Genomic DNA, 25029 nt, shown 5'->3' on the forward strand with positions numbered 1-25029 from the left:
GGTAGGTGTCACTGGGGTAGGAATCTCGGGGGCAGGTTCAACCGGAGGTGTTACCTCTTGCAGTGTATTGGACTCATCGTCGTCGTCATCATCACTGTGGTCAGATGGCTGCCTCTGACTGGCTGAGCAGGGGGAGCGCCCAGAGGTCTGGCGGCGTAAAGAAGGAGGAGGGGAGTTTTCTCCGAACCGCCACCCTCCCTCGTCCTCGTCAGAGGCGTCGGAGAACTCGTCGTGATGGTAACACTGAGACAGACTCCCAGTGGGTCGAGAGCCCAGAACAGAACAGGGTCTGGTGCAGGGGCTGTTGTTAGTCTTGTTAGCCTCCATGCTAGTTAGCTCCTGCTCACTCTGGCTAACTGCAAAATTAGCATTAATGCTATCCTGATTAACATCATCAGCGCCCGGGCTCTGAGCCTGTCTGACTGCAGCCTCCATGGCTTCCTCCACTGCTACATGAGCTAACACACTGATAGCATCTTCGCTAGCATCGCTGGCATCATCTTCACTGGCCTGGCTACTAGGCTCGTCCTCGCTGATATCATCATCACTGACTTCATGTTTATCTGCTGGACTATTAACCTTGTTTGCATCATTAGCATTGATACTGTCATCATCAGTGGCCCATTCCCATGTGACATCATCAGCATGCGTCATGCAGGTCCCTGGTGGAGGGGGCGGGGGGTTAACAGGAGGTGGGCCTACAAGATTTCCTGCTGCTACCTGAGGCTGGTCCACCATTGGCTGGTCCTGGTCACACGGCTCCTTCATTAAGAAGACTGTCTCCACCTTCTCTGACGTCTAAAACAGGAAGAGAGAAAGGACCAAATGAATCTGGGGCGAGTTCAGCGTTGACAAAACATAGCAAAATGTTTTTCTCAACGGAAACAGTGGTGCCTTGAACACCCTGTTTTGTACGCAAGCGCACTGCATTTTACTGCCTTTTTAACACGGCTGTGTTCACAAACTTGGCGCACCTGATTAGGTAAAACCTCTGACACGCCCAACAAATGGGAGAAAAGATACCTTGAAGCCTGTTGTGGAACGTTGGACAACATTACAAGGAAACATGTCGTTCAATCTGAAAACGCTGCAAAATGTTGCAAAACGTTTTGAGATTGAACTCGCCCCTGGTGTACAGGGTTTTTGTTCCTGACAGTTTTGACAAGTCCCGCCTTACTGTGCTGTGATTGGCTAGTACTTGTCACTTAAACGCAAGAAACTGTTGAATTGAGAACATGTTTTGTTTGAACTTGGTACAGAGCCTTCAGCGTCGCAGCCCCCACCCTTTGGAAATCCATCCCCACAGAGATCTGAAAGGGTCCCTCTCTGGACACCTTTAAAAAAACCCTAAAAATCCACCTCTTTACAAAGGCATTCAACCCTGAATGACTTTTTTCTGTCTCTGTAGTTATGTGTAAAGCGCCCTTAGGTCCTGTGAAAGCGCTATAAAAACACAAGTTATTATTATTATTATTATAATAATTAACTCTTTTGTAAAGGATTCTTATCTTTAAATTACATTTCAAATTTGAATGAAACATTTAGGGTTGATGATCAATGTTGATCATTGAGTGTAGATATCTATGGTTTCGTGTGACAGAGTTATTGTGTTGCAGCATGCAGTTTGTGTCTTTAGTCTGAAGGTCTAAAGGCCTGTTCAGGACTGCTTTCCCGTTAGGAACCTTGCCCGTTTCTGTATTTTAGCCTGTTCAGGACTGCTTTCCCATTTCTGGATTTTGGCCTGTTCAGAACTGCTTTCCTGTTATGACCCTTGCCCGTTTCTGGATTTTGGCCTTTTCAGGACTGCTTTCCCGTTTCTGGATTTTGGCCTGTTCAGGACTGCTTTCCCGTTTCTGGATTTTGGCCTGTTCAGAACTGCTTTCCTCTTATGACCCTTGCCCGTTTCTGGATTTTGGCCTGTTATGACCCTTGCCCATTTCTGGATTTTGGCCTTTTCAGGACTGCTTTCCCGTTTCTGGATTTTGGCCTGTTCAGGACTGCTTTCCTGTTTCTGGATTTTGGCCTGTTCGGGACTGCTTTCCTTTTATGACCCTTGCCAGTTTCTGGATTTTAGCCTATTTAGGACTGCTTTCTCTTTATGACCCTTGCCCGTTTCTGGATTTTGGCCTGTTCGGGACTGCTTTCCTTTTATGACCCTTGCCCGTTTCTGGATTTTAGCCTATTTAGGACTGCTTTCCCGTTTCTGGATTTTGGCCTGTTCGGGACTGCTTTCCTTTTATGACCCTTGCCCGTTTCTGGATTTTGGCCTATTTAGGACTGCTTTCTCTTTATGACCCTTGCCCGTTTCTGGATTTTGGCCTGTTTGGGACTGCTGTCCTGTGAAGACCCTTGCCTTGATGTGGATCTAGCAGTTTTCTCTCTGTGCCAGGCTGATTCCTGTTTTTTTTTCATCTCTGCCTACTTCATCACCACCCGTTAAGTCAGTTGTCCGTGTTCCAATGTGAAAATAAATCGACCTGCATCTGCTCCACCTCCGATGTGTGCTATATCGGGTACAATCTCTCACAATCACTGTGAGAGGAAAAATCTGAGGCTCCTACTTTAAAGATTTGGAAAGAATTGATAGAGATATTCTCTGACCACAGTAAGAGGGTAAAGGGTGGGGATTGGGATGAAATGTACATGTGTTACATGTAGGATGAGTGAATTTGATATGAATGTACACGTGTCTGTGAATGCTTTAATGTTACATGTTACCCTGCCGTCATGCCAGAATAGTATATACCATCATATACGTTAAAATATTGCTATATATATTAGGAAATTCTACGCAAAATATAATGAAATTGAATAGAAGATAACGACAGAGATGTACTTCACTACCACTAGTGAATCTGATCTAAACCAATCGAGGTGATTCCATTAAAATTAATTAATTAGCTGAACAAATTCCCCATTTTTAATGTTGTTGTGACTGAGCCTTTAGGATAGACAGACAGGTAGACAGACAGGTAGACAGACAGGTAGACAGACAGGTAGACAGACAGGCAGAGACAGTTGGACAGACAGGTAGAGACAGTTGGACAGACAGGTAGACAGACAGGTAGACTGGCACCTTTAGCAGGTTGTGTTCTCTAAAGGTTTTTTGTTCCCTGGCGGACTTCAGCAGAGCGTTCAGCTCAGGAGACATTTCATCGAATGTAGGTTTAGGCTGCACACACACACAAACAAACAAACAAACAAGGTTAGAAAGACAAACAGAGGAAAGGTCACTGCCACAGCTCAGATTTCTTTAGCGTTTAAAGTAATAACACACAAATAAATAAAATCTCAATTTGATTCTCAATAGAAACTGACAGCGAAGCTGCAGCCATGCAGAGGGCGTGGTCAAATAAGGCGTGGTCAGGGAGGGTGTGGGGTATAAACAGGTTTTACAGTTTTCAGTTGACAAATAAATGTATGCAACATCATTCTATTACAGTTGCAATGTGTTCTACTGTGTTGTACTAGGTTTCCGCTGTGTACCACTGGTGTTCTACTGTATTCCACTGGGATCTACTCTATTCCAATATGTTCCACTGGGAACTACTGGGTTCCACTGTGTTGCAATGTGTTCTACTGTGTTGTACTAGGTTTCCGCTGTGTACCACTGGTGTTCTACTGTATTCCACTGGGATCTACTCTATTCCAATATGTTCCACTGTGTTCCACTGGGAACTACTGGGTTCCGCTATGTTCCGTTGTGTTTTACTGGGTTCCGCTGTGTTCTACTGAGAACTACTGGGTTCCACTGTGTTGCATTGTGTTCCATTGTGTTTTACTGTGTTCCGCTGTGTTCTACTGGGTTCCGCTGTGTTCCACTGGTGTTCTACTGTATTCCACTGGGATCTACTGGGTTCCAATATGTTCTACTGGGATCTACTGTGTTCCGCTGTGTACCACTGGTGTTCTACTGTATTCCACTGGGATCTACTGTGTTCCAATATGTGCTTCTGGGTTCCACTGTGTTCCCCTTGGTTCTACTTTGTTCCGCTGTGTTTCACTGGGAACAACTGGGTTCCACTGTTTTTTACTGTGTTTCACTGTGCTCCAGTGAGTTCTACTGGGTTCCACTGTGTACCACTGGAATCTACTGGGTTCCGCTGTGTACCTCTGGTGTTCTACTGTATTCCACTGGTATCTACTGTGCTCCAATATGTTCTACTGGTATCTACTGGGTTCCGCTGTGTTGCACTGTGATCCACTGTGTTGCAATGTGTTCCACTATGTTCCGCTGGGTTCCACTGTGTTCTACTGGGTTCCGCTGTGTACCACTGGTGTTCTACTGTATTCCACTGGGATCTACTGTGTTCCACTGTGTTCAACTGGATTCCACTGGGTTCCAATGTGTTCTACTGGGATCTACTGTGTTCCAATATGTTCAACTGGATTCTGCTGGGTTCCAATGTGTTCTACTGGGATCTACTGTGTTCCAATATGTTCAACTGGATTCTGCTGGGTTCCAATGTGTTCTACTGGGATCTACTGTGTTCCACGGTGTTCTATTGTGTTCTACTGGGATCCACTGTGATCTGTCAGGTAGTAACAAGTGGCGAGTTGTGTTGCACATGTGCAGTAGAGATTATTAACTGTGATAGAAGTTCCTGACCTGTAAACAGGAAGAATGACACAAAAGGAAGGAAGTGATGAAACACAGCAGGCACAAAGCTACAAAATAAGAGCCTAGTTAGCTCAGATCAGAACACAGAAATGGAAACTGGATTAAAATGACCTCCCCGAGACTCTGAGGGAAGCGGTCTGGGTCTGCTCACACATGGATTCTGGGGGAGTGAGATCAGATCTCCATCTGTCCAGACTACAACTGGTCCTAAACCTGGCTCCTGTAGCCTGCCAGCTTTGCATCATGGGATTTGATGTGTGGAATCAACAGTTGCTAGCAGCTAACATGAGGTGGAGCACGGATGCTGACCAATGAGAGGAGAGAACGAGCTCATCTGACCTTTACTGAGGCATTTTGGGAAGACTGGAAAAAAACAGGACCAGGTCTGCAGCCTAACAGCCTAAAACTCTTTGTATTAATGACACGGCTGTAAGTAATAAACATGAAAACCGTTATGATTAAAAGAAGCAACGCTGAGTTTAGGTTTTAGAAACCAATCAAAACCCAGTGATGAACACTGGGTAACAACTGAACGACACAATGAAAACCTGCTCGTTGATGAGAGGAGGAGGAAAAACAAAATGGCGTCTGGGAGGAGGTGAAGGGAGAAGCTGAGGGAAGTTCAAAGTGAACACTGCAGCTCCACACTGCCTCCTGCTGGCCACGGTGTCTCACTGCAGGAGGAGAAACACTGCCTCCTGCTGGCCACGGTGTCTCACTGCAGGAGGAGAAACACTGCCTCCTGCTGGCCACGGTGTCTCACTGCAGGAGGAGAAACACTGCCTCCTGCTGGCCACGGTCTCACTGCAGGAGGAGAAACACTGCCTCCTGCTGTCCACGGTGTCTCACTGCAGGAGGAGAAACACCGCCACCTGCTGTCCACCTGCTCTCCTCCTGCTGTCCACCTGCTCTCCTCCTGCTCTCCACCTGCTCTCCTCCTGAGCTCCACCTGCTCTCCTCCTGAGCTCCACCTGCTCTCCTCCTGCTCTCCACCTGCTCTCCTCCTGAGCTCCACCTGAGCTCCACCTGCTCTCCTCCTGCTGTCCACCTGCTCTCCTCCTGCTCTCCACCTGCTCTCCTCCTGAGCTCCACCTGCTCTCCTCCTGAGCTCCACCTGCTCTCCTGCTCTCCCCCTGAACTCCTCCTGCTCTCCACCTGAGCTCCACCTGCTCTCCTCCTGAGCTCCACCTGCTCTCCTCCTGCTCTCCACCTGAACTCCTCCTGAACTCCACCTGAGCTCCACCTGCTCTCCTCCTGAGCTCCACCTGCTCTCCTCCTGCTCTCCACCTGAACTCCACCTGAGCTCCACCTGCTTTACACTTGCTCTCCTCCTGCTCTCCTCCTGAGCTCCACCTGCTCTCCTCCTGCTCTCCTCCTGAGCTCCACCTGCTCTCCTCCTGCTCTCCCCCTGAACTCCACCTGAACTCCTCCTGCTCTCCACCTGCTCTCCACCTGAACTCCACCTGAGCTCCACCTGCTTTACACTTGCTCTCCTCCTGAGCTCCACCTGCTCTCCTCCTGCTCTCCCCCTGAACTCCACCTGAACTCCTCCTGCTCTCCACCTGCTCTCCACCTGAACTCCTCCTGAACTCCACCTGAGCTCCACCTGCTTTACACTTGCTCTCCTCCTGAGCTCCACCTGCTCTCCACCTGCTCTCCTCCTGAGCTCCACCTGCTTTACACTTGCTCTCCTCCTGAGCTCCACCTGCTCTCCACCTGCTCTCCTCCTGAGCTCCACCTGCTCTCCTCCTGAGCTCCACCTGAGCTCCACCTGCTCTCCTCCTGAACTCCACCTGAACTCCTCCTGCTCTCCACCTGCTCTCCACCTGAACTCCACCTGAGCTCCACCTGCTTTACACTTGCTCTCCTCCTGAGCTCCACCTGCTCTCCACCTGCTCTCCTCCTGAGCTCCACCTGAGCTCCACCTGCAGTTTCTCAGAGCTGAAGTGTTCAGTTTGAACCGGCTCAGACGAGCCACCAGCCACACTCGCTGTTTCAGCACTGCGGGGGTTAACGTGTTCCTGCCGGGTCGCCGTGTTTGCTCCTCATGCTCGTTTCCATGCCGACCACCAACCAGCCAATCAGCATACCACTCTGGCCATGGAGGGTGATGTCCTGCCAGTCATGGGGCCTGGCGTGAGGGTGGGGCTAAGGTTCAGCTCGCCCAGTGGGGATTTAGGAAGGAGGAGGGGCGTCAGTGGTGAGATCAGAGAGGCTCCGCCCCCATGGAGGTCCAGACTTCTAGATCCACCTCTTCTGGTGTCATCCGCACAGATGACATCACTGGTGAAGTCACAGATCGCTGAAGGTGGCTCAGACGGGGAGGTTGGTGTTTTCACCTCACGAATCGTGATCAACGGTCCCCCTGTGATGACATCATCAGTATTGGACAACGGGATGATTCTGACCTGCCCACTCGTCTCAATACTTCCTGTCGTCATGATAACATCAGAGTGGTCATCTGTGGTCGTCATGGTGATGACCCTGCCAGAGGCGGTGTCGTAGCACCTCCCCACAGTGTAGGTCTTCTCCCTGATTGGCTGAGGAGGAGCTCGGTTTGTTATGACTACGCCCCCCTGGAGCGCACAGGTGAGCAACATCAAACACACATTCAGACTAACCAATCCTGTGACAGGAGAGGTGAGCTCAGTAACACCAGTATGATTTTAGTGGCTGATTGACAGCTCTGTGGACCTACCGCTGTTGAGCTGCTGTCCAATGGGAGGGCCTGAGACAGAGACAGACAGAGACAGAATCATATGTACCCTGAAACTCTGATGTATTTGGGACCGGCCTTTAATTCCTCTCACACAAAACTGAAACTACTATGAAACAATTTATTTATATCAAACAGAATAAAAAATATCCAGTAACATCAACTACACGTCATTTGTTTGATCTACCAACGACCGACGGCTTATGTGCTTTTATTTTGAGCTGCAGCAGCTATTCAGTGTTTCCCCCAGGTCGTTTTTCAGTTAGTGGTAGAACCTGAAACCAGCGGTACCGCGGTGCGGGCGTGTTACGGATATGTGGCGTCGTCACAGCGCACAAATTACTGCCTGTTTAGGCCGGTCATCTCTTTACCTCTAAAGGTACGTCCACACGTTGGTCGACGAGACCATGAGCGGGCGGGGCCTTCTGACATCAGTTTGACTTTCCCAAACTCTGCTGTGTGTAGTCATGTGGTGGGTGAAAATATTACAAACTGAATTAATATCATCATGCAAATACACATTTAGAAATATTCAAATGGAAGTTTCATTTTGAATGGGGACAGTTCACAATGAATGTTGCAGTATCAGTGGGGGGTAATGGTGCAGTGGATAAGACGCAGGCCTTTGGTGCGAAAGACCCGGAGTTCGGCTCACGTGTCCCTGAGCGAGACGCTTAACCCCTCGCTGCTCCAGATGCTGTAAGCAGCTTTGGATAAAAGAATAAATGTAAACGTAATCCATCTATTGGGATGTATTAGAGTCCTACAAGTGGGTCTGATGGAGGCCCCTCTCAGATTCTGTGGGGAAACACTGAGCTGTTAAAATCCAGAAGTTTATCACTGAATTTAAATGAAAAGGTGCCACAACAGGTAACTTTTCAGTTTGGTTTTTAAATCAATTTCATCAACATTTTAATGTTGTTTTTATTACGTCACCAACAACTAACAACTATAGATAACAATAATAACAAAAGAAAGAAACATTTTGATTTTGGGATGGTTTAAGATCACTTCGGTTAAAATAGTTTTTGGGACGGGTCCGGGACAGAGGTCTGCCAGACTCACTAAGAGGACGTCTGAACGCACTGACTGAACACATCCACAATCTCACAACTTCAAAATGCTGCAACTGAAATAAATCAGAGCTGCACCACTCGAGCTCTTTATTAATATAACTGGTGTTCGCTAAAATAAAACGCCTTGTGGAGACGTTTCCATGCTGGCGCCGCCGGCTGGCCTAACGTTTGAGTATTCTGAAGCAGCTGAACGTCAGCTGGTCTAAAACTGTATTCACGAGCAGATGATCAAGCTCTCCTCACCTCGTCTGGTTCCAGAGGTTCAATCATCGGGGAGTCGTCGACTCGACGTAGTGGCGAGGAGGCGAGACGTTTCTCCCACTCTGTCATTCCTCCTCCTCCTCCTCCCCCCTCTAAGAAGGAACGCCTGAGAGCGCTGATGGTGCTCTGAGGTTTCTGCTCCTCCTCTGGACTCCCCAACGTCTCCTGGAGGCCGACAGCAGAGACAAACACTGAGTGTCAGTAGACAACATGTCAGCATAAACAAGACGATCAGTCCTACCTGTGTTTTCAGGTCTTCATCCTGATCAGACTGGAAGACAAAAACACAGGTTGGTGTTAGGGACATTTCTTGTGTAGCTGCGTGCTGAGTTCAGGTGAGAGCAGATGTAACTGGCGGTGTGATCGGCTGTACCTCCGTCGCCGTCAGGTCTCCGTCCACCGCGGTGTCGGTCACCTCGGTCTGAACACACAGAGTTCATCTTCAGTCTGACACATTCACATCTTTAACCCAAAATGCTTAGCAGGATGTCTGTTCTCAGTCATCTAGGCCACAGTTATCCAAGGACAGTAAAAATAAAGGGCAGCTGGACTTGGTTGGAGATACTCGAAGACGTTTCGTCCCTCACTGTTTTGAGGACAACACAGTGCATATTCTGGACAGGAAGGATGGATGGTTTGAAAGAGGTGTCAAGGAGGCCAGGGTAGATAAACCATCTCTCAACAGGGGAGGAGGTCTGCAACACCACTTTTCCCGCACCTACAAGGCTGTCCTTTCATCACTTCCCAGGAAACTGAACAAACGTTTCGTCCTTGCCTCAGGTGAAGATGCCAACGATGGTCGTTCAGACTTGGCCTCGAGTGGCTCTAACGACCATGACGACTGTCGTTACCGCAGCCAGGGGCACTAACGAACCAGCGGTATCGACGATCCTGGCTAACGACCCCTCAGAGGTTAAATAGCTGAGTTTCCCACTCAGAACTGAAGAAGTCTCTTGTATGGGGGACGAAACGTCTTCTAGTATCTTCAGCCAAGTGCAGCTGCCCTTGACCTCGACCTTTGTTGGATCATATCTATCACATTTCTATTTGTCTATGAGTCAGCAGACAGGTGAGACACGTGAGACAGGTGTTTGTTACCTTGGTGTCCTGTCTCTGAGGAGTTGGAGGACTTTGCTGAGAAATCTCTGTCACTCTGGTCTGCTCCTCCTCTTCCTCATCCTGCTGCTGCACCTCCTCTTTATCTACCTCCACCCTCTGCACCTCCTCCTCCATCACCAGCACCTCCTCAACTAGGAGACAGGAGACAAGGAAGGAGGTGTCAGTTGGTTTTACAGTCTCAGTCACCTGGCCTAATGTGTCTCCTCTGATTGGTTGTTTTCAGTACCTTGCTCCGACTTCCTCTCCTCTGTCCTCCTCTCAGGCGTTACCGTGGTGATGAGGTCACTGACGGCGATGGCTTTAGACGCTCCGTACAGCCCCGTACCCATATCTGCACACACACACACACATCAACTGTGATGTCAGCAACCACAGTGAACATAACCATAGCAACCACCAGCCAGCTGCAGCAGCAGTAACTATAGCGACCACTGTGGCGCCGTCGGCCTTCATCTGCAGCAAAGCATCACCACGGCTCGTTGTCAAGGCAACGGCACGTTCAGCCAATCAGAGCTCAGGGGGCATGCAAGGCAGTCTGGGCCAATCAGCCAATCAGCAATCAGACCCACCATGAAGCCATGACCTGTCACTGGGCTTGTTTGAGATGAGCTGCAGCACGCCTCGAAAGCAAAGGACAGTTGAGACTGCGGTGGGAGGAGGGGTCGTAACGCATGGCCAGCAGCTGCAACTGCAACATCGTCAGAGTCGCCGCTGAAGTGGATCAATGGAAAGTATCATTGAAAGGAGGCGGACAGGATGAACGCCATCCGCCAGTAAATGTCCTGACTGGTTACTTAGCCTGACAGATAAACCGTGGATGATCAACGTGCTTGAGAATAAAAAATGAGAGCAAGTTGGATAGAATCACTAACCATCATGCATTGCAGTCAGTGAGACGTCTGCACCGGTCTGGCTCATCTCAAACAAGTGTTATTATCTGGGATCACGCTGCTTCTTACCCGAGATACAAGCAATGCTAACAACAGCTAACAGTGCTCACTAACATAACAATTGTACCAACGCTAACAGTGCTAGTGAAGCTAATTATTCTAATAATGATGAAGTGGCCAATTATGCTAAGATGACCTCCTTGTCGAGCTCATGAAATCAAAATTTGACCCACTGGGTGAGGAGCGGGGGCTTCAGTCTTTCTAGATAAATGCTATCTACTGCTGAACTGGACGAAAAACACCTGCTTTATTTAAACCTGTCACATGATAAACAGTTTCTTCATCTGATCATGTAATTGATCACAGGATGCAGGTGTTCAGTGATAGTTTCTGTTTTAGTTTATCTGTCACTTCCTGTCTCTGTGTTCTTGACAACGTTTTGTTTTTCAGTTTGCATTCATTCCATGTTTTCTGTTTTACATTGTCAAATTCATCCTCTTGTGTTTTCATAAGCTTCACTTCCTGTTTAACTTTAAAAGTGTCCGAATCAGTTGTCTGTGTTCCGCTTTGTTTCCGGTTCTGATTAGTCCCTGACGTGTTTCACCCGGTCGTTCCCTCCCTGCCTGTCTGTTGGTACATGTTGTCTTCAGTCCTGTTCAGTCTGATTAGTCCCTGACGTGTTTCACCCGGTCGTTCCCTCCCTGCCTTTCTGTTGGTACATGTTGTCTTCAGTCCTGTTCAGTCTGATTAGCCCCGGACGTTTTTCACCCGGTCGTTCCCTCCCTGCCTGTCTGTTGGTACATGTTGTCTTCAGTCCTGTTCAGTCTGATTAGTCCCTGACGTGTTTCACCCGGTCGTTCCCTCCCTGCCTGTCTGTTGGTACATGTTGTCTTCAGTCCTGTTCAGTCTGATTAGTCCCTGACGTGTTTCACCCGGTCGTTCCCTCCCTGCCTGTCTGTTGGTACATGTTGTCTTCAGTCCAGTTCAGTCGATTAGTCCCTGACGTGTTTCACCCGGTCGTTCCCTCCCTGCCTGTCTGTTGGTACATGCTGTCTTCAGTCCTGTTCAGTCTGATTAGTCCCTGACGTGTTTCATCCGGTCGTTCCCTCCCTGCCTGTCTGTTGGTACATGTTGTCTTCAGTCCTGTTCAGTCTGATTAGTCCCTGACGTGTTTCGCCCGGTCGTTCCCTCCCTGCCTTTCTGTTGGTACATGTTGTCTTCAGTCCTGTTCAGTCTGATTAGTCCCTGACGTGTTTCATCCGGTCGTTCCCTCCCTGCCTGTCTGTTGGTACATGTTGTCTTCAGTCCTGTTCAGTCTGATTAGTCCCTGACGTGTTTCACCCGGTCGTTCCCTCCCTGCCTGTCTGTTGGTACATGTTGTCTTCAGTCCAGTTCAGTCGATTAGTCCCTGACGTGTTTCACCCGGTCGTTCCCTCCCTGCCTGTCTGTTGGTACATGCTGTCTTCAGTCCTGTTCAGTCTGATTAGTCCCTGACGTGTTTCATCCGGTCGTTCCCTCCCTGCCTTTCTGTTGGTACATGTTGTCTTCAGTCCTGTTCAGTCTGATTAGTCCCTGACGTGTTTCACCCGGTCGTTCCCTCCCTGCCTGTCTGTTGGTACATGTTGTCTTCAGTCCTGTTCAGTCTGATTAGTCCCTGACGTGTTTCACCCGGTCGTTCCCTCACTGCCTGTCTGTTGGTACATGTTGTCTTCAGTCCAGTTCAGTCGATTAGTCCCTGACGTGTTTCACCCATGTCGTTCCCTCCCTGCCTGTCTGTTGGTACATGTTGTCTTCAGTCCAGTTCAGTCGATTAGTCCCTGACGTGTTTCACCCGGTCGTTCCCTCCCTGCCTGTCTGTTGGTACATGTTGTCTTCAGTCCAGTTCAGTCGATTAGTCCCTGACGTGTTTCACCCGGTCGTTCCCTCCCTGCCTGTCTGTTGGTACATGCTGTCTTCAGTCCTGTTCAGTCTGATTAGTCCCTGACGTGTTTCATCCGGTCGTTCCCTCCCTGCCTGTCTGTTGGTACATGTTGTCTTCAGTCCTGTTCAGTCTGATTAGTCCCTGACGTGTTTCACCCGGTCGTTCCCTCCCTGCCTGTCTGTTGGTACATGTTGTCTTCAGTCCTGTTCAGTCTGATTAGTCCCTGACGTGTTTCATCCGGTCGTTCCCTCCCTGCCTGTCTGTTGGTACATGTTGTCTTCAGTCCTGTTCAGTCTGATTAGTCCCTGACGTGTTTCATCCGGTCGTTCCCTCCCTGCCTGTCTGTTGGTACATGTTGTCTTCAGTCCTGTTCAGTCTGATTAGTCCCTGACGTGTTTCATCCGGTCGTTCCCTCCCTGCCTGTCTGTTGGTACATGTTGTCTTCAGTCCTGTTCAGTCTGATTAGTCCCTGACGTGTTTCATCCGGTCGTTCCCTCCCTGCCTGTCTGTTGGTACATGTTGTCTTCAGTCCTGTTCAGTCTGATTAGTCCCTGACGTATTTCACAGTTTGACAGTATGTCTGACCTCATGTGATGACATCAGCAGAAACAGAAGATCTGATTGGACAGAAATTTACCCAGCTTATCTGTCTAAATGAAGCACAGCCCCTCTACTAATCAGGTGGCAGCATTCCCTGACAAGCTGAATGAAGTGAAGCATTCAGAGCTGTGGCCAATCACAATGCAGTACTACTACAGTACTACCGCAGACAACAGCTGTGTTACAACAGTAATGAGCTCTACCTGTGTAAGCACCACCGTTGGCTTTGGGGGATGCTGTGATGGCTGGAGAGCCAATCAGAGAGGATGTGGGCGTGGCCCTTGAAGCTGAGGACCAATTAAAAACTCTGGTCACCAACAAGAACAAGAAAGAACTGATCTGTCACAGAACACTAGTACTCGGACCAGAACTACTACTGGAACCAGAACTATGACTACTGCAACAAGTATACCGACAAGTTCAAGAATAGTTACCAATAACACCATTAAATCCTGAAGCCCCAAAATGCTACTGCTGGTTGGACAAGTCTGGGACTAAAACTACTGGAACCCGTTCCACTACTACTGGAACCAGAACTATGACTACTGGGATCATAACTATGACTACTGGGACAAGTATACAGACGTGTTCAAGAATAGTCAGCAATAAAAACATTACGATTTAATGGTTTTATTGCCCGAAAATGCTGCTGCAAGTTGGACACTTCTGGTACTAAAACTACTGGAACCTGTTCCACTACTACTGGGACAAGAACTATGACTACTGGGATCATAACTATGACTACTGGGACAAGTATACAGACACATTCAAGATAGTCAGCAATAAAAACATTACGATTTAATAGTTTTATTGCCCCAAAATGCTGCTGCAAGTTGGACACTTCTGGTACTAAAATTACTGGAACCTGTTCCACTACTACTGGGACAAGAACTATGACTACTGGGATCATAACTATGACTACTGGGACAAGAACTACAACTAAATGAAACCAAACTACAAAATTGGTGACCAGACCTAAAACTACAAATGAATCAGTTGTCAGGATCAACAGTGCTGTGACTGCTAGGACTGAGACCAGGACTATAATTACTAGCATAAGTACTGCAACTACGAATACCAGGAATACTACTACTACTACTACTACTACTGGGACAACTATTACTGATATGTAGACCATTAAAATGACTACTGGGACCAGAATTACTACCACGAGCAGGACAAATACTGCTGGGTACAGTACTTCTACAACTGGGACCATTCTACTACAAGGACCAATACTACTACTCCTCGGACAGGTACCAGTACTTCTACAGGGACCAGTACTAGTATGATCATTATGAGTACCTCCGTCTAGGCTGCGGCTCAGCATGTTCCTCTTGCTGATGCATCGTGGGAAATGCGGTGCAGGTCTGGAGATCTGAGCACTAGCTCTGCGACTCTGAATCTGAGTCCGACCGCTGTACCGAAACTTTGAACCTAGAGACAGCAACTTCTTTGGGGTCTCCTCTGGAGACACCAACCTGAGAGACAGACAGGAAGGTGAAGAGACAGACAGATAGGTGTTGTTTCAGGTGGTTGTACGTTGCATCGTGTTTCATCATCTCCTCAGGACCCTGAACCACTGACCTGAAAAAGGAGTGATGCTCCACGCAGACCTTCCACAGTCGCTTTGCAGCTCTGTGGTTAAGCAGCTTGAAACCAATGGTAGACTCAAACTGGTCAAACTGGTGACAGACACAGATTCAAACTGGTCAAACTGGGGACAGAGACAGAGTCACACTGGGGACAGAGAGGCAAACTTAAGTCAGTTGGGGACAGACACAGATTCAACTGGTCAAACTGGGGACAGAAACACAGAGTAAAACTGGTCAAACTGGGAACAGAGAGACAGACTCAAACTTGTCCAACTGGGGACAGACAGACTCAAACTGGGGACAGACGGACACAAACTGGTCAAACTGGGGACAGAGAGACCGACTCAAACTGGTCAAACTGCGGACAGACACAGAGTAAAACTGGTCAAACTGGGGACAGAGATAGACCCCACCTGGTCAAACTGGGGACAGACAGACTCTGGGACAGGTGGAACATAAAGTGCCACACTGAGTCCTGCTGTTCAACAGGCACACACAGGAACAGGGAACTTAGGAACCCCTAACCCGTTTGCTAGGATCAATGCGGGGGCCAGGAAGCTCGGATGATGAATGGGACACGTTGACAGGACTCTGGCGTATGTCCTTCATTAAGGGGTCATGTCTGAACTCTTCTTCTGTGGTGCTCAAGTGTGTGTGGGGTCTCACCTCTCCAGGTCGGATCTTGATGTAGAAGTTGTTCCTTTTGTATGAGATCTTCAGGATCTTTGGCCACGAGAACCTGTTGATTCTCAGTCTGTCTCTGTAGACCAGCAGACCGCTACTGCACACGCCCAGCATGATGGCCACGCCCTCTGAGTCCTGCACACACGCACACACACACACACACACACACACAAACCATGGACTCGTGAATGACTGAAATGGAACATTTTATTTTACATTCCTTTAAGAACTATGTGCCCAACTCAGAGAGATTAAATAGCTTCTTCTTCCTAAAACAGGATTCACAGTTTGTCCTCTGACAGTCTCTGAGACACAGCCCACAAAGACACATGAATCTCCGTCACTGTCCATCACTCACTGCAGCCAATCGGCTGCTTGTATCAGCTGCACTTATGAATCAAGAATATAAACAAACAATATTTCCTGAATGAGCGTTCCGCCTCCTCTCTCTGATTGGCTGAACTCTGCATGAAGTAAAGGAGGCAGATCAGTTCATGACCAGGAGCAAATGAGTCGCTCCGTTTCACACAGAAATCAAAGGGAGGGGAATTTGAGTCAGCGAGGGGTTGAAACTCTCTGCTGCTGGGTGCTTGGGTTGAGTTTCCTCTGGATTAACAACAAGTCCTAAAGAGGACACAACCTAAACCTGCAGTTGAGTGTGAACAAAAACACAATTATATTAGAAGATAGCCCTAAAACCAGGATGCTCGGTTGGTCCATGTAAAGGCCACACCGTCCAGAACGTCTGAAGACCAGAGTCCAGCACCGCAGTACATTTACTACCCAAGCCCAGCACTGAGGGGCCCCTGCCCTGTACGGTGTAATGAACTGGTTCATAGCTTTAGATTAGGGTGGGGTCATGGCATGGGAGGGCTGCTGTGGGTTGTGGGTAGCAGAATAAAGACATGATATGAAGATGTTTGCATGAAAACTCACACACACTCAACACAAACACATACGAACACACGTGCACGCAGGTGAAATAGTCTTACCTCGGACTTTGCGGAAGGCAAGCAATCAAAGCGGCTTCCTACCATCTACTCCAGTCACACGGACAGACAGACAGACAAAGACAGAACAGAACAGCTGGTCTAAATGCTAAAGCCTCCACAACACCTTGAAACACAACATCACTGTGGTTGTGATACAGAATGTAATGTAGTCTGTGAAGACTCTCGTTTGGATCCCTGTCAAAAAGTCTTGTGTCCTCCGACCGCTGACGGGCGCTGTGCATCTGGGTCCAGTCTGCAACTGTCCCCATTGGTAAACAGTGGAGCCTCAGGGTATCTGGGACCTTAGTTATGCTGCTATAGGCCTAGACTGCCGGGGGATTTCCCATGATGCACTGAGCTCCTCTCTCCTCTACTTTCTCTCCCTCTGTGTGCAACCTCATCCCATTATTGCATGTTACTAACACAACTTCTCCCCTTTCTGGTAGTCTTGTGCTTTCTCGTCCCTCTCCTCTCTCCTCTCTCCTCCTGTCACTTCCTGCAGGTGTTTCTGGCTCTGGAGCTGTGGAGTCTGGGTCTGAGGAGTCTGGGTCTGTGGGGTCTGGAGCTGTGGAGTCTGGGTCTGTAGGGTCTGGATCTGAGGAGTCTGGATCTGTGGGGTCTGGGTCTGTGGAGTCTGGAGCTGAGTCTGGATCTGTGGGGTCTGGAGCTGTGGAGTCTGGGTCTGAGGGGTCTGGATCTGTGGGCTCTGGAACTGTGGAGTCTGGGTCTGAGGGGTCTGGATCTGTGAAGTCTGGAGCTGTGGAGTCTGGGTCTGAGGGGTCTGGATCTGTGGGCTCTGGAACTGTGGAGTCGGGGTCTGGGGAGTCTGGATCTGTGGAGTCTGGAGCTGTAGAGTCTGGATCTGTGGGCTCTGGAGCTGTGGAGTCGGGGTCTGGGGAGTCTGGATCTGTGGAGTCTGGAGCTGTAGAGTCTGGGTCTGAGGGGTCTGGATCTATGGAGTCTGGAGCTGTGGAGTCTGGGTCTGAGGGGTCTGGATCTGTGAAGTCTGGAGCTGTGGAGTCTGGGTCTGAGGGGTCTGGATCTGTGGGTTCTGGAGCTGTGGAGTCTGGGTCTGAGGAGTCTGGATCTGTGGGCTCTGGAGCTGTGGAGTCTGGGTCTGAGGGGTCTGGATCTGTGAAGTCTGGAGCTGTGGAGTCTGGGTCTGAGGGGTCTGGATCTGTGGGCTCTGGAGCTGTGGAGTCTGGGTCTGAGGGGTCTGGATCTGTGAAGTCTGGAGCTGTGGAGTCTGGGTCTGAGGGGTCTGGATCTGTGGGCTCTGGAGCTGTGGAGTCGGGGTCTGGGGAGTCTGGATCTGTGGAGTCTGGAGCTGTAGAGTCTGGATCTGTGGGCTCTGGAGCTGTGGAGTCGGGGTCTGGGGAGTCTGGATCTGTGGAGTCTGGAGCTGTAGAGTCTGGGTCTGAGGGGTCTGGATCTATGGAGTCTGGAGCTGTGGAGTCTGGGTCTGAGGGGTCTGGATCTGTGAAGTCTGGAGCTGTGGAGTCTGGGTCTGAGGGGTCTGGATCTGTGGGTTCTGGAGCTGTGGAGTCGGGGTCTGGGGAGTCTGGATCTGTGGAGTCTGGAGCTGTAGAGTCTGGGTCTGAGGGGTCTGGATCTGTGGGCTCTGGAGCTGTGGAGTCTGGGTCTGTGGGGTCTGGATCTGTGGGGTCTGGAGCTGCGGAGTCTGGGTCAGTAGGGTCTGGGTCTGGACAGTTACCGAGGGCTGTTGCCATGGTGATTTACGCTGCATCTCTAAACTGCTCTGAGCAGGTTTTGTTCGTGATTAACTCGAGGTTACCGTGGATACGTGCACTACACACCATCTGTACTCAGCGTTACTGAGGAGAAGTATTAATACACACATCTGTACTCAGCGTTACTGAGGAGAAGTATTAATACACACATCTGTACTCAGCGTTACTGAGGAGAAGTATTAATACACACCATCTGTACTCAGCGTTACTGAGGAGAAGTATTAATACACACCATCTGTACTCAGCGTTACTGAGGAGAAGTATTAATACACACCATCTGTACTCAGCGTTACTGAGGAGAAGTATTAATACACACCATCTGTACTCAGCGTTACTGAGGAGAAGTATTAATACACACCATCTGTACTCAGCGTTACTGAGGAGAAGTATTAATACACACCATCTGTACTCAGCGTTACTGAGGAGAAGTATTAATACACACCATCTGTACTCAGCGTTACTGAGGAGAAGTATTAATACACCTCATCTGTACTCAGTGTTACTGAGGAGAAGTATTAATACATGAAGTATTGAAGTTATCCATTACGTTATTTAACTGTAGAATCCAACCCTGTTTTCAAATCCTTCCAACGTGTCGCTGTGGTGTGTGATTGATCTGTGAGATCAGGTCTCTGTGGATCCTGTCAGACCTGCTGCTGGTTCAGATCTGACTGCATGAAGCAGAGCTGGACCAGCTGTTTGATCTGCAGGCTTCACTCTGTCACACAGAGAGCCTGAATCAATGGAGAGCAGCCATGATGGAAAAATCATTAATGTCACCCTGAACACGCACACACGTGTGCACACACGCACATAATTGATTGTGGACAGGAAGTGGGTCATGTATTGGTGATTGTTGAGCAGCAGAAAGCAGAAGATCAGCAGTACTGATCCCCTCACACTGTGTCTGTACGAGTAGAAACTCAGGATACCAAATAAGATGATTTAATCTTAAAAAGTTAATGCAGCTTTAAATAGCTGGAAAAGAATGTTTCCACTTATAAACACTTAAATGTGTCCTGTTAAGAAAATATAGGATTTATTTAATGTAACTGTTCACAGCAGTTTGTAGTTTAACTGATGCAGACACTGCAGTGCTAACAATGCTAACCAGCAGTATGTTGTTGAAGTACTGAGGTTTGGACCTCCACTAGCAGTAACAGTGTTGACAGTAACACTGGTGTGTTGGTGTGTTTCTTACCCTTGCGTGATGAAGGTCGACTCCGTACATGGACAGTTTCTTCACATTTTCCAGGAAGTGCAGCTCTGCTTCAGCTGGTGTCATTCCTCTAAACACACAATCACATGTGTTAAAACCTGCTTGGTTCCCTTACATTTTATAATATTTAAATGTCTTTTTAATTCATCTATAAGAACCTGTATGATTTATGCAGCTCCATGATCTTCTCCTCCATTTCTTTTGTTTGATTCGGAGCAAAACAGAGTTCACTGACATAATCTGAGCCACACTCGTCTGAAAATACACCGAGACAGAGAGAGACAGGTGGTCAGAGACAGACAGGTCATAGGAAACACAGAGAGAGAGAGACAGGTCGTCAGAGACAGTCAGGTCATATCAGAAAACAAATGGCAGGGTATAGAAGGGCTCATCAGAGAATATATGGCAGGGTACAGTAGGGTACGGCAGGGTAAAGAATAGTATACCAGAGAATATATGGCAGGGTACAGTAGGGTACGGCAGGGTAAAGAAGAGTATACCAGAGAATATATGACAGGGTACAGTAGGGTATGGCAGGGTATAGAAGGGCTCATCAGAGAATATATGGCAGGGTACAGTAGGGTACGGCAGGGTAAAGAATAGTATACCAGAGAATATATGGCAGGGTACAGTCGGGTACGGCAGGGTAAAGAAGAGTATACCAGAGAATATATGGCAGGGTATAGAAGGGCTCATCAGAGAATATATGGCAGGGTACAGTAGGGGATGACAAGGTAAAGAAAGGTATACCAGAGAATATATGGCAGGGTACAGTAGGGTACGGCAGGGTAAAGAAGAGCATACTAGAGAATATATGGCAGGGTACAGTAGGGTACGGCAGGGTAAAGAAGAGTATACCAGAGAATATATGGCAGGGTACAGTAGGGTACGGCAGGGTAAAGAAGAGTATACTAGAGAATATATGGCAGGGTACAGTAGGGTACGGCAGGGTAAAGAAGAGTATACCAGAGAATATATGGCAGGGTACAGTAGGGTACGGCAGGGTAAAGAAGAGTATACCAGAGAATATATGGCAGGGTACAGTAGGGTACGGCAGGGTAAAGAAGGGCCAACCAGAGAATATATAGCAGGGTACAGTAGGGTATGGCAGGGTAAATAAGGGTACGGCAGAGAATGTATGGCCGGGTACGGCGGAGTAAGGAGCAGTATGGCATTGTATGTTATAGAAGGGTATAACAGGGGAAGGAAGGATTCAGCTGAGTGTAGTAGAGTAGCAGTAGTACAGTAGAGTACAGTACCAGGATCATAGTCTCCAAGCTCTGATTGGATGGTATAGGAGCCTAGGACAGTGTGAGTCGCAAATGAACACGGAAGACGACCAGAAACTATATCTTGTCTGAGCTGGAGACACAGGAAGTACCTGCAGACATGTAGAGGAAGCCATCACATTTCTTAACTATACAAACAGGCGAAAAAACATGTATGACACTGCTGAGCTTTGACTGACAGGTGAGTTAAACTACCTGGTGATGTCCTCAGAGAGCTGGGCGGGGTCTGGAGGGTAAAACTTGACATTAAAGGAGAAGTTCCAGGGAACGCCTGAAAGACAAAGAGAGTGGAGACAGTTGACTTGAACTAACCAGATCAAAAAATCAGGTGTCCAAAACTAGAGAGAGGTGGCAGAGCTGCTGACCTCTGACCTGCTTCTTCATCTCCTTCGCCGGATCCAACCAGTTCTGGAAGACAAAAGGTAAACGTCATCGCACAGACAGGTAGACAGGTAGACAGACAGGTAGACAGGTACCTTGTTGTTGTCGGCGTCTCTGAAGGACAAAGCAAAGTAGTCTCTCTCCAGCAGGTTGATGTGTTCACAGACCTTCTCAAACAGCTGCAGACCACGAGCACGTTTCTGCAGAGAGGAGCAGGTTCCACATTAAGTTTATACACCTCCACCTGTCCATACCTGTCTCATCTCCACCTGTCTTGCCTCCACGTGTCTCCCATGTCTCCACCTATCTGCCCTCCTCCACCTGTTTTCCCTCCACCTGTCTCCCCTCCTCCACCTGTCTCACCTCCACAGTGCAGGTGAACAGCGAGCCATCCAGCAGGGTCACTTTGGTCTGCATCGTCCTAAAGCTCAGCGGGTTTCTTGCCGGGGAGCGAGCGATTCGACTGCTCGAAGACAGGTGACTAGTCGAGTCCTCAGCCAATGAGCTTTGAGCTTGGCTCGGGGACGGCCCGCCCTCCCCTCCCTGAGGACGCAGGAAGTGATGTCACATTTCAGATTAGTAATTTGTTCATCGATTGTTTATTTCTTTGTGTTTTTACCTGTTTAGGTGTGGAGTGGGCGGCGGCTTCAGGGAACAACTCCGCCTCTTTGGGCTGGGCCTCCTGTGGCTCACCTGGCTCTGTCGTCATGGTGATTCACCTGAGAGACATTGACAACACGGTCACCGTGGATGTGTCACAGAGTGAACTCGGTCTCCCACCCCAAAGGCATGTGTCTTATCCACTGCGCCATCACCTCCTTTATATATTACACAAAGTACTGTGGCCTCTCATGAAGCTGTGTGTCGTTTACATACTCTGCTCTGACTGGACAGTTGTTTTCTGTTAAATTAATAAATTAGTGCTTCAGAAGTTCCACAAGCGTAACAAGCTCTGAAATGGTTCAAGGATGGATTTCCATGTGCTGGACGTGACACGACGTGTTGCCATGTTGTTTTACTGTTTGTTTTGTAGGTTAGCTACTTGGCGTTAGCATATTGCGCGGCTAATGTGGCTAGCAGGCTCGCCAATGTTGGAAAACGGACTTGATAGACACGCCCTGAAGGTAACAATATAACGTTAGCTACATGTCCAACGAAGGTTAAAATCAAGGGCAACTGGACTTGGTTGAAGATACTGGAAGACGTTTCGTCCCTTATCCAAAGGACTTCTTCAGTTCTGACTGACTGGCAGGGAAACTCAGCTATTTAACCTCAGTGGGGTCGTTGGCCCGGGTCATCGATACCGCTGGTTCGTTAGTGTTCCTTGTTGCTGTGACGACAGTCGTTACGGTCGTTGAGACTACCTGTGGCCAAGACTGAACGACCATCGTTGGTATCTTCACTTGAGGCCAATAGGTTACGTTTGTTGAGTTTCCTGGGAAGTGATGAAAGGACAGCAGAAATGATTGTGCTCTGTAGCACTGTGGAACTTTGACTAGCAGCCAGCAGCTAGCTCGCTCAGACCATAAAACTGCTGTTAGCGGCCCGAGGCATGAGGGGCGGAGCTGACTGTGATGTATGAAGGGAAGGTGGCGTGGGGAGGCGGAGCTGACAGTGATGTATGAAGGGAAGGCAGAGCTGACAGTGATGTATGAAGGGGAGGCGGCGTGGGGAGGCGGAGCTGACAGTGATGTATGAAGGGAAGGTGGCGTGGGGAGGCGGAGCTGACAGTGATGTATGAAGGGAAGGTGGCGTGGGGAGGCAGAGCTGACTGTGATGTATGAAGGGAAGGCAGAGCTGACAGTGATGTATGAAGGGGAGGTGGCGTGGGGAGGCAGAGCTGACTGTGATGTATGAAGGGAAGGTGGCGTGGGGAGGCAGAGCTGACTGTGATGTATGAAGGGAAGGTGGCGTGGGGAGGCAGAGCTGACTGTGATGTATGAAGGGAAGGTGGCGTGGGGAGGCAGAGCTGACTGTGATGTATGAAGGGAAGGTGGCGTGGGGAGGCAGAGCTGACTGTGATGTATGAAGGGGAGGCGGAGCTGACAGTGATGTATGAAGGGGAGGCGGCGTGGGGAGGCAGAGCTGACTGTGATGTATGAAGGGAAGGCAGAGCTGACTGTGATGTATGAAGGGGAGGCGGAGCTGACAGTGATGTATGAAGGGGAGGCGGCGTGGGGAGGCAGAGCTGACTGTGATGTATGAAGGGGAGGCGGCGTGGGGAGGCAGAGCTGACTGTGATGTATGAAGGGGAGGCGGCGTGGGGAGGCAGAGCTGACAGTGATGTATGAAGGGGAGGCGGCGTGGGGAGGCAGAGCTGACTGTGATGTATGAAGGGAAGGCGGCGTGGGGAGGCAGAGCTGACAGTGATGTATGAAGGGGAGGCGGCGTGGGGAGGCGGAGCTGACAGTGATGTATGAAGGGGAGGCGGAGCTGACTGTGATGTATGAAGGGGAGGCGGAGCTGACTGTGATGTAGTTTTATAAATGCGGCCCTGGTCACAGACTGATGAGGTCATCTCCCTGAGCCCCGTGGTTACCATCGGTTGACCCCTCCAGCTGTCAGGTGAAGGGTTGCCACGGTAACGCAGGCGGCAGGGAGATTAGAGCTGAGAGACAATCTACTGTAATCTGGTTTGGATTCAGACAGACGAGGATGATGATGATGATGATGATGATGAAACATGTGGCCTCCAACATTTAAAATATTCATGTGTTCCCTGCAGCTCCGCCCTGACCACGTAGTACTGATGGTTCTACATTAGTTTACTGCTTTATTGTTGTATATATTGTAGTATTTTCTTTCATTTCTACTTTTACTGTATAATTTTATTAAACAGTATATATTATATGTAACACTATATATTCTGTTACACATAACTATTTACTATATATATATATATATATATATATATATATATATATATATATATATATATATATATATATATATATATATATATATATGTTTCTCCGTAGTGAAACCTTTCTAGACTGTAAATAGTAATATGTGATGTTCTCCTGCCGCAGATCAATAGTCTGCTTCTGGTCACAGCTGATCACCGGATGATCCTGAGCTGTGATCCGCAGACACCGCGTGAAACCCCGCGTGAAACCCCGCGTTCACTGTCACACACACAGATCAGAGATGTTAGAGATGAATCCATGCAGCTCCGAACAGACACGGAGGTCTTCCGGTCCGGACTGCCGGAGTCTTTGCGGTCCTGCAGGGGAAACACCCCGCTGCAACACGCACACACACGCACGCACGCACACACGCGCCCGCCTGAGCTGCAGTGTGATGAAGCAGAAATGATGCTCTCTCTCTCTCTCTCGCTCTCTGATAATCAATTACAAAGTGCTGATCAGTTCTATCAGTGATCAGAAACCCCTCTTGTAAATCAAGCCATCAGCAGGTCTTTACCTGTCCGCGTGCGGGACGCTCGCCCTCTTCCTCCCGGTAAAGGACGCTTCTTTTTCTTACTACGTCATCTCTTTTTACGAGCTATGTGACGTCATGACGCACGGAGCGTAGACAGCTGTTTTCAATTTCAATGTGCTTTATTGGCATGAGCTCAGAAGAACAACACTGCCAAAGCTTCAAGGAAAATCCAAAAAGCTACAGAATTCCAACATGAAGTGAACAAGCTAAATAAAGCAGTCAGAGTAAACAGGACCTGGCTCACTGGTGTGTGTGTGTATATATATATATATACACACACACACCAGTGAGCATAGACTGTATATATATATATATACAGTCTATATATATATATATACAGTGATCGGGTGCACCTCGGACCTGTGATTCAGTGGGCAAACTACTTGCTCTTCTGCTTTCTCTGCGACCCAGACGTCCACCATGTCCTGACCACCCCGACTGCTACATCTTGCTTTGAGTTATTTATATTACAG

General features: G+C 48.7%; 2 protein-coding genes across 8 annotated transcripts in view; both read right to left on the bottom strand.

The window, feature by feature from the left end:
- LOC119897384 (band 4.1-like protein 3) overlaps window positions 1-24593 on the bottom strand; it is a 28768-nt gene extending 4175 nt beyond the window's left edge. For 2 of the 7 annotated variants that reach the window (XM_038711088.1, XM_038711043.1), the window contains exons 1-21: window positions 24539-24593; window positions 21735-21834; window positions 21479-21658; window positions 21211-21315; window positions 21100-21142; window positions 20930-21005; window positions 20705-20826; window positions 19604-19700; window positions 19428-19515; window positions 16476-16520; window positions 15466-15618; window positions 14792-14889; window positions 14510-14685; window positions 10020-10124; window positions 9773-9924; window positions 9048-9095; window positions 8916-8945; window positions 8657-8839; window positions 7320-7349; window positions 3077-3172; window positions 721-798 (exon numbers count right to left, since the gene is read on the bottom strand). In XM_038711088.1, coding sequence (XP_038567016.1) covers window positions 721-798; window positions 3077-3172; window positions 7320-7349; window positions 8657-8839; window positions 8916-8945; window positions 9048-9095; window positions 9773-9924; window positions 10020-10124; window positions 14510-14685; window positions 14792-14889; window positions 15466-15618; window positions 16476-16520; window positions 19428-19515; window positions 19604-19700; window positions 20705-20826; window positions 20930-21005; window positions 21100-21142; window positions 21211-21315; window positions 21479-21658; window positions 21735-21824 — 1995 coding nt within the window. In that variant the 5' untranslated portion in view covers window positions 21825-21834; window positions 24539-24593. Of the gene's footprint in view, window positions 1-720; window positions 799-3076; window positions 3173-6013; window positions 7198-7319; window positions 7350-8656; window positions 8840-8915; window positions 8946-9047; window positions 9096-9772; window positions 9925-10019; window positions 10125-14509; window positions 14686-14791; window positions 14890-15465; window positions 15619-16475; window positions 16521-19427; window positions 19516-19603; window positions 19701-20704; window positions 20827-20929; window positions 21006-21099; window positions 21143-21210; window positions 21316-21478; window positions 21659-21734; window positions 21835-24538 lie in introns of those variants that run through there. The other 5 variants (XM_038711070.1, XM_038711062.1, XM_038711079.1 and 2 more) reach the window with 5 other exon arrangements.
- LOC119888569 (leucine-rich repeat extensin-like protein 3) lies at window positions 22653-23657 on the bottom strand. The gene has a single exon (XM_038699226.1). It carries the CDS (start codon window positions 23655-23657, stop codon window positions 22653-22655), a length of 1005 nt encoding a protein of 334 aa, XP_038555154.1.
- Window positions 24594-25029: the final 436 nt, after the last annotated feature.

This window comes from Micropterus salmoides, unplaced genomic scaffold (assembly GCF_014851395.1).
Source record: "Micropterus salmoides isolate LMB-PRFRI ecotype aquatic unplaced genomic scaffold, ASM1485139v1 Ms_hic_scaffold_1, whole genome shotgun sequence".
NCBI classification, from domain to species: domain Eukaryota; kingdom Metazoa; phylum Chordata; class Actinopteri; order Centrarchiformes; family Centrarchidae; genus Micropterus; species Micropterus salmoides.

What these genes read in the sequence shown, in the direction of transcription:
- LOC119888569 (XM_038699226.1), bottom strand. Translation starts at nt 23,657, where the DNA reads ATGGTAACCACGGGGCTCAGGGAGATGACCTCATCAGTCTGTGACCAG.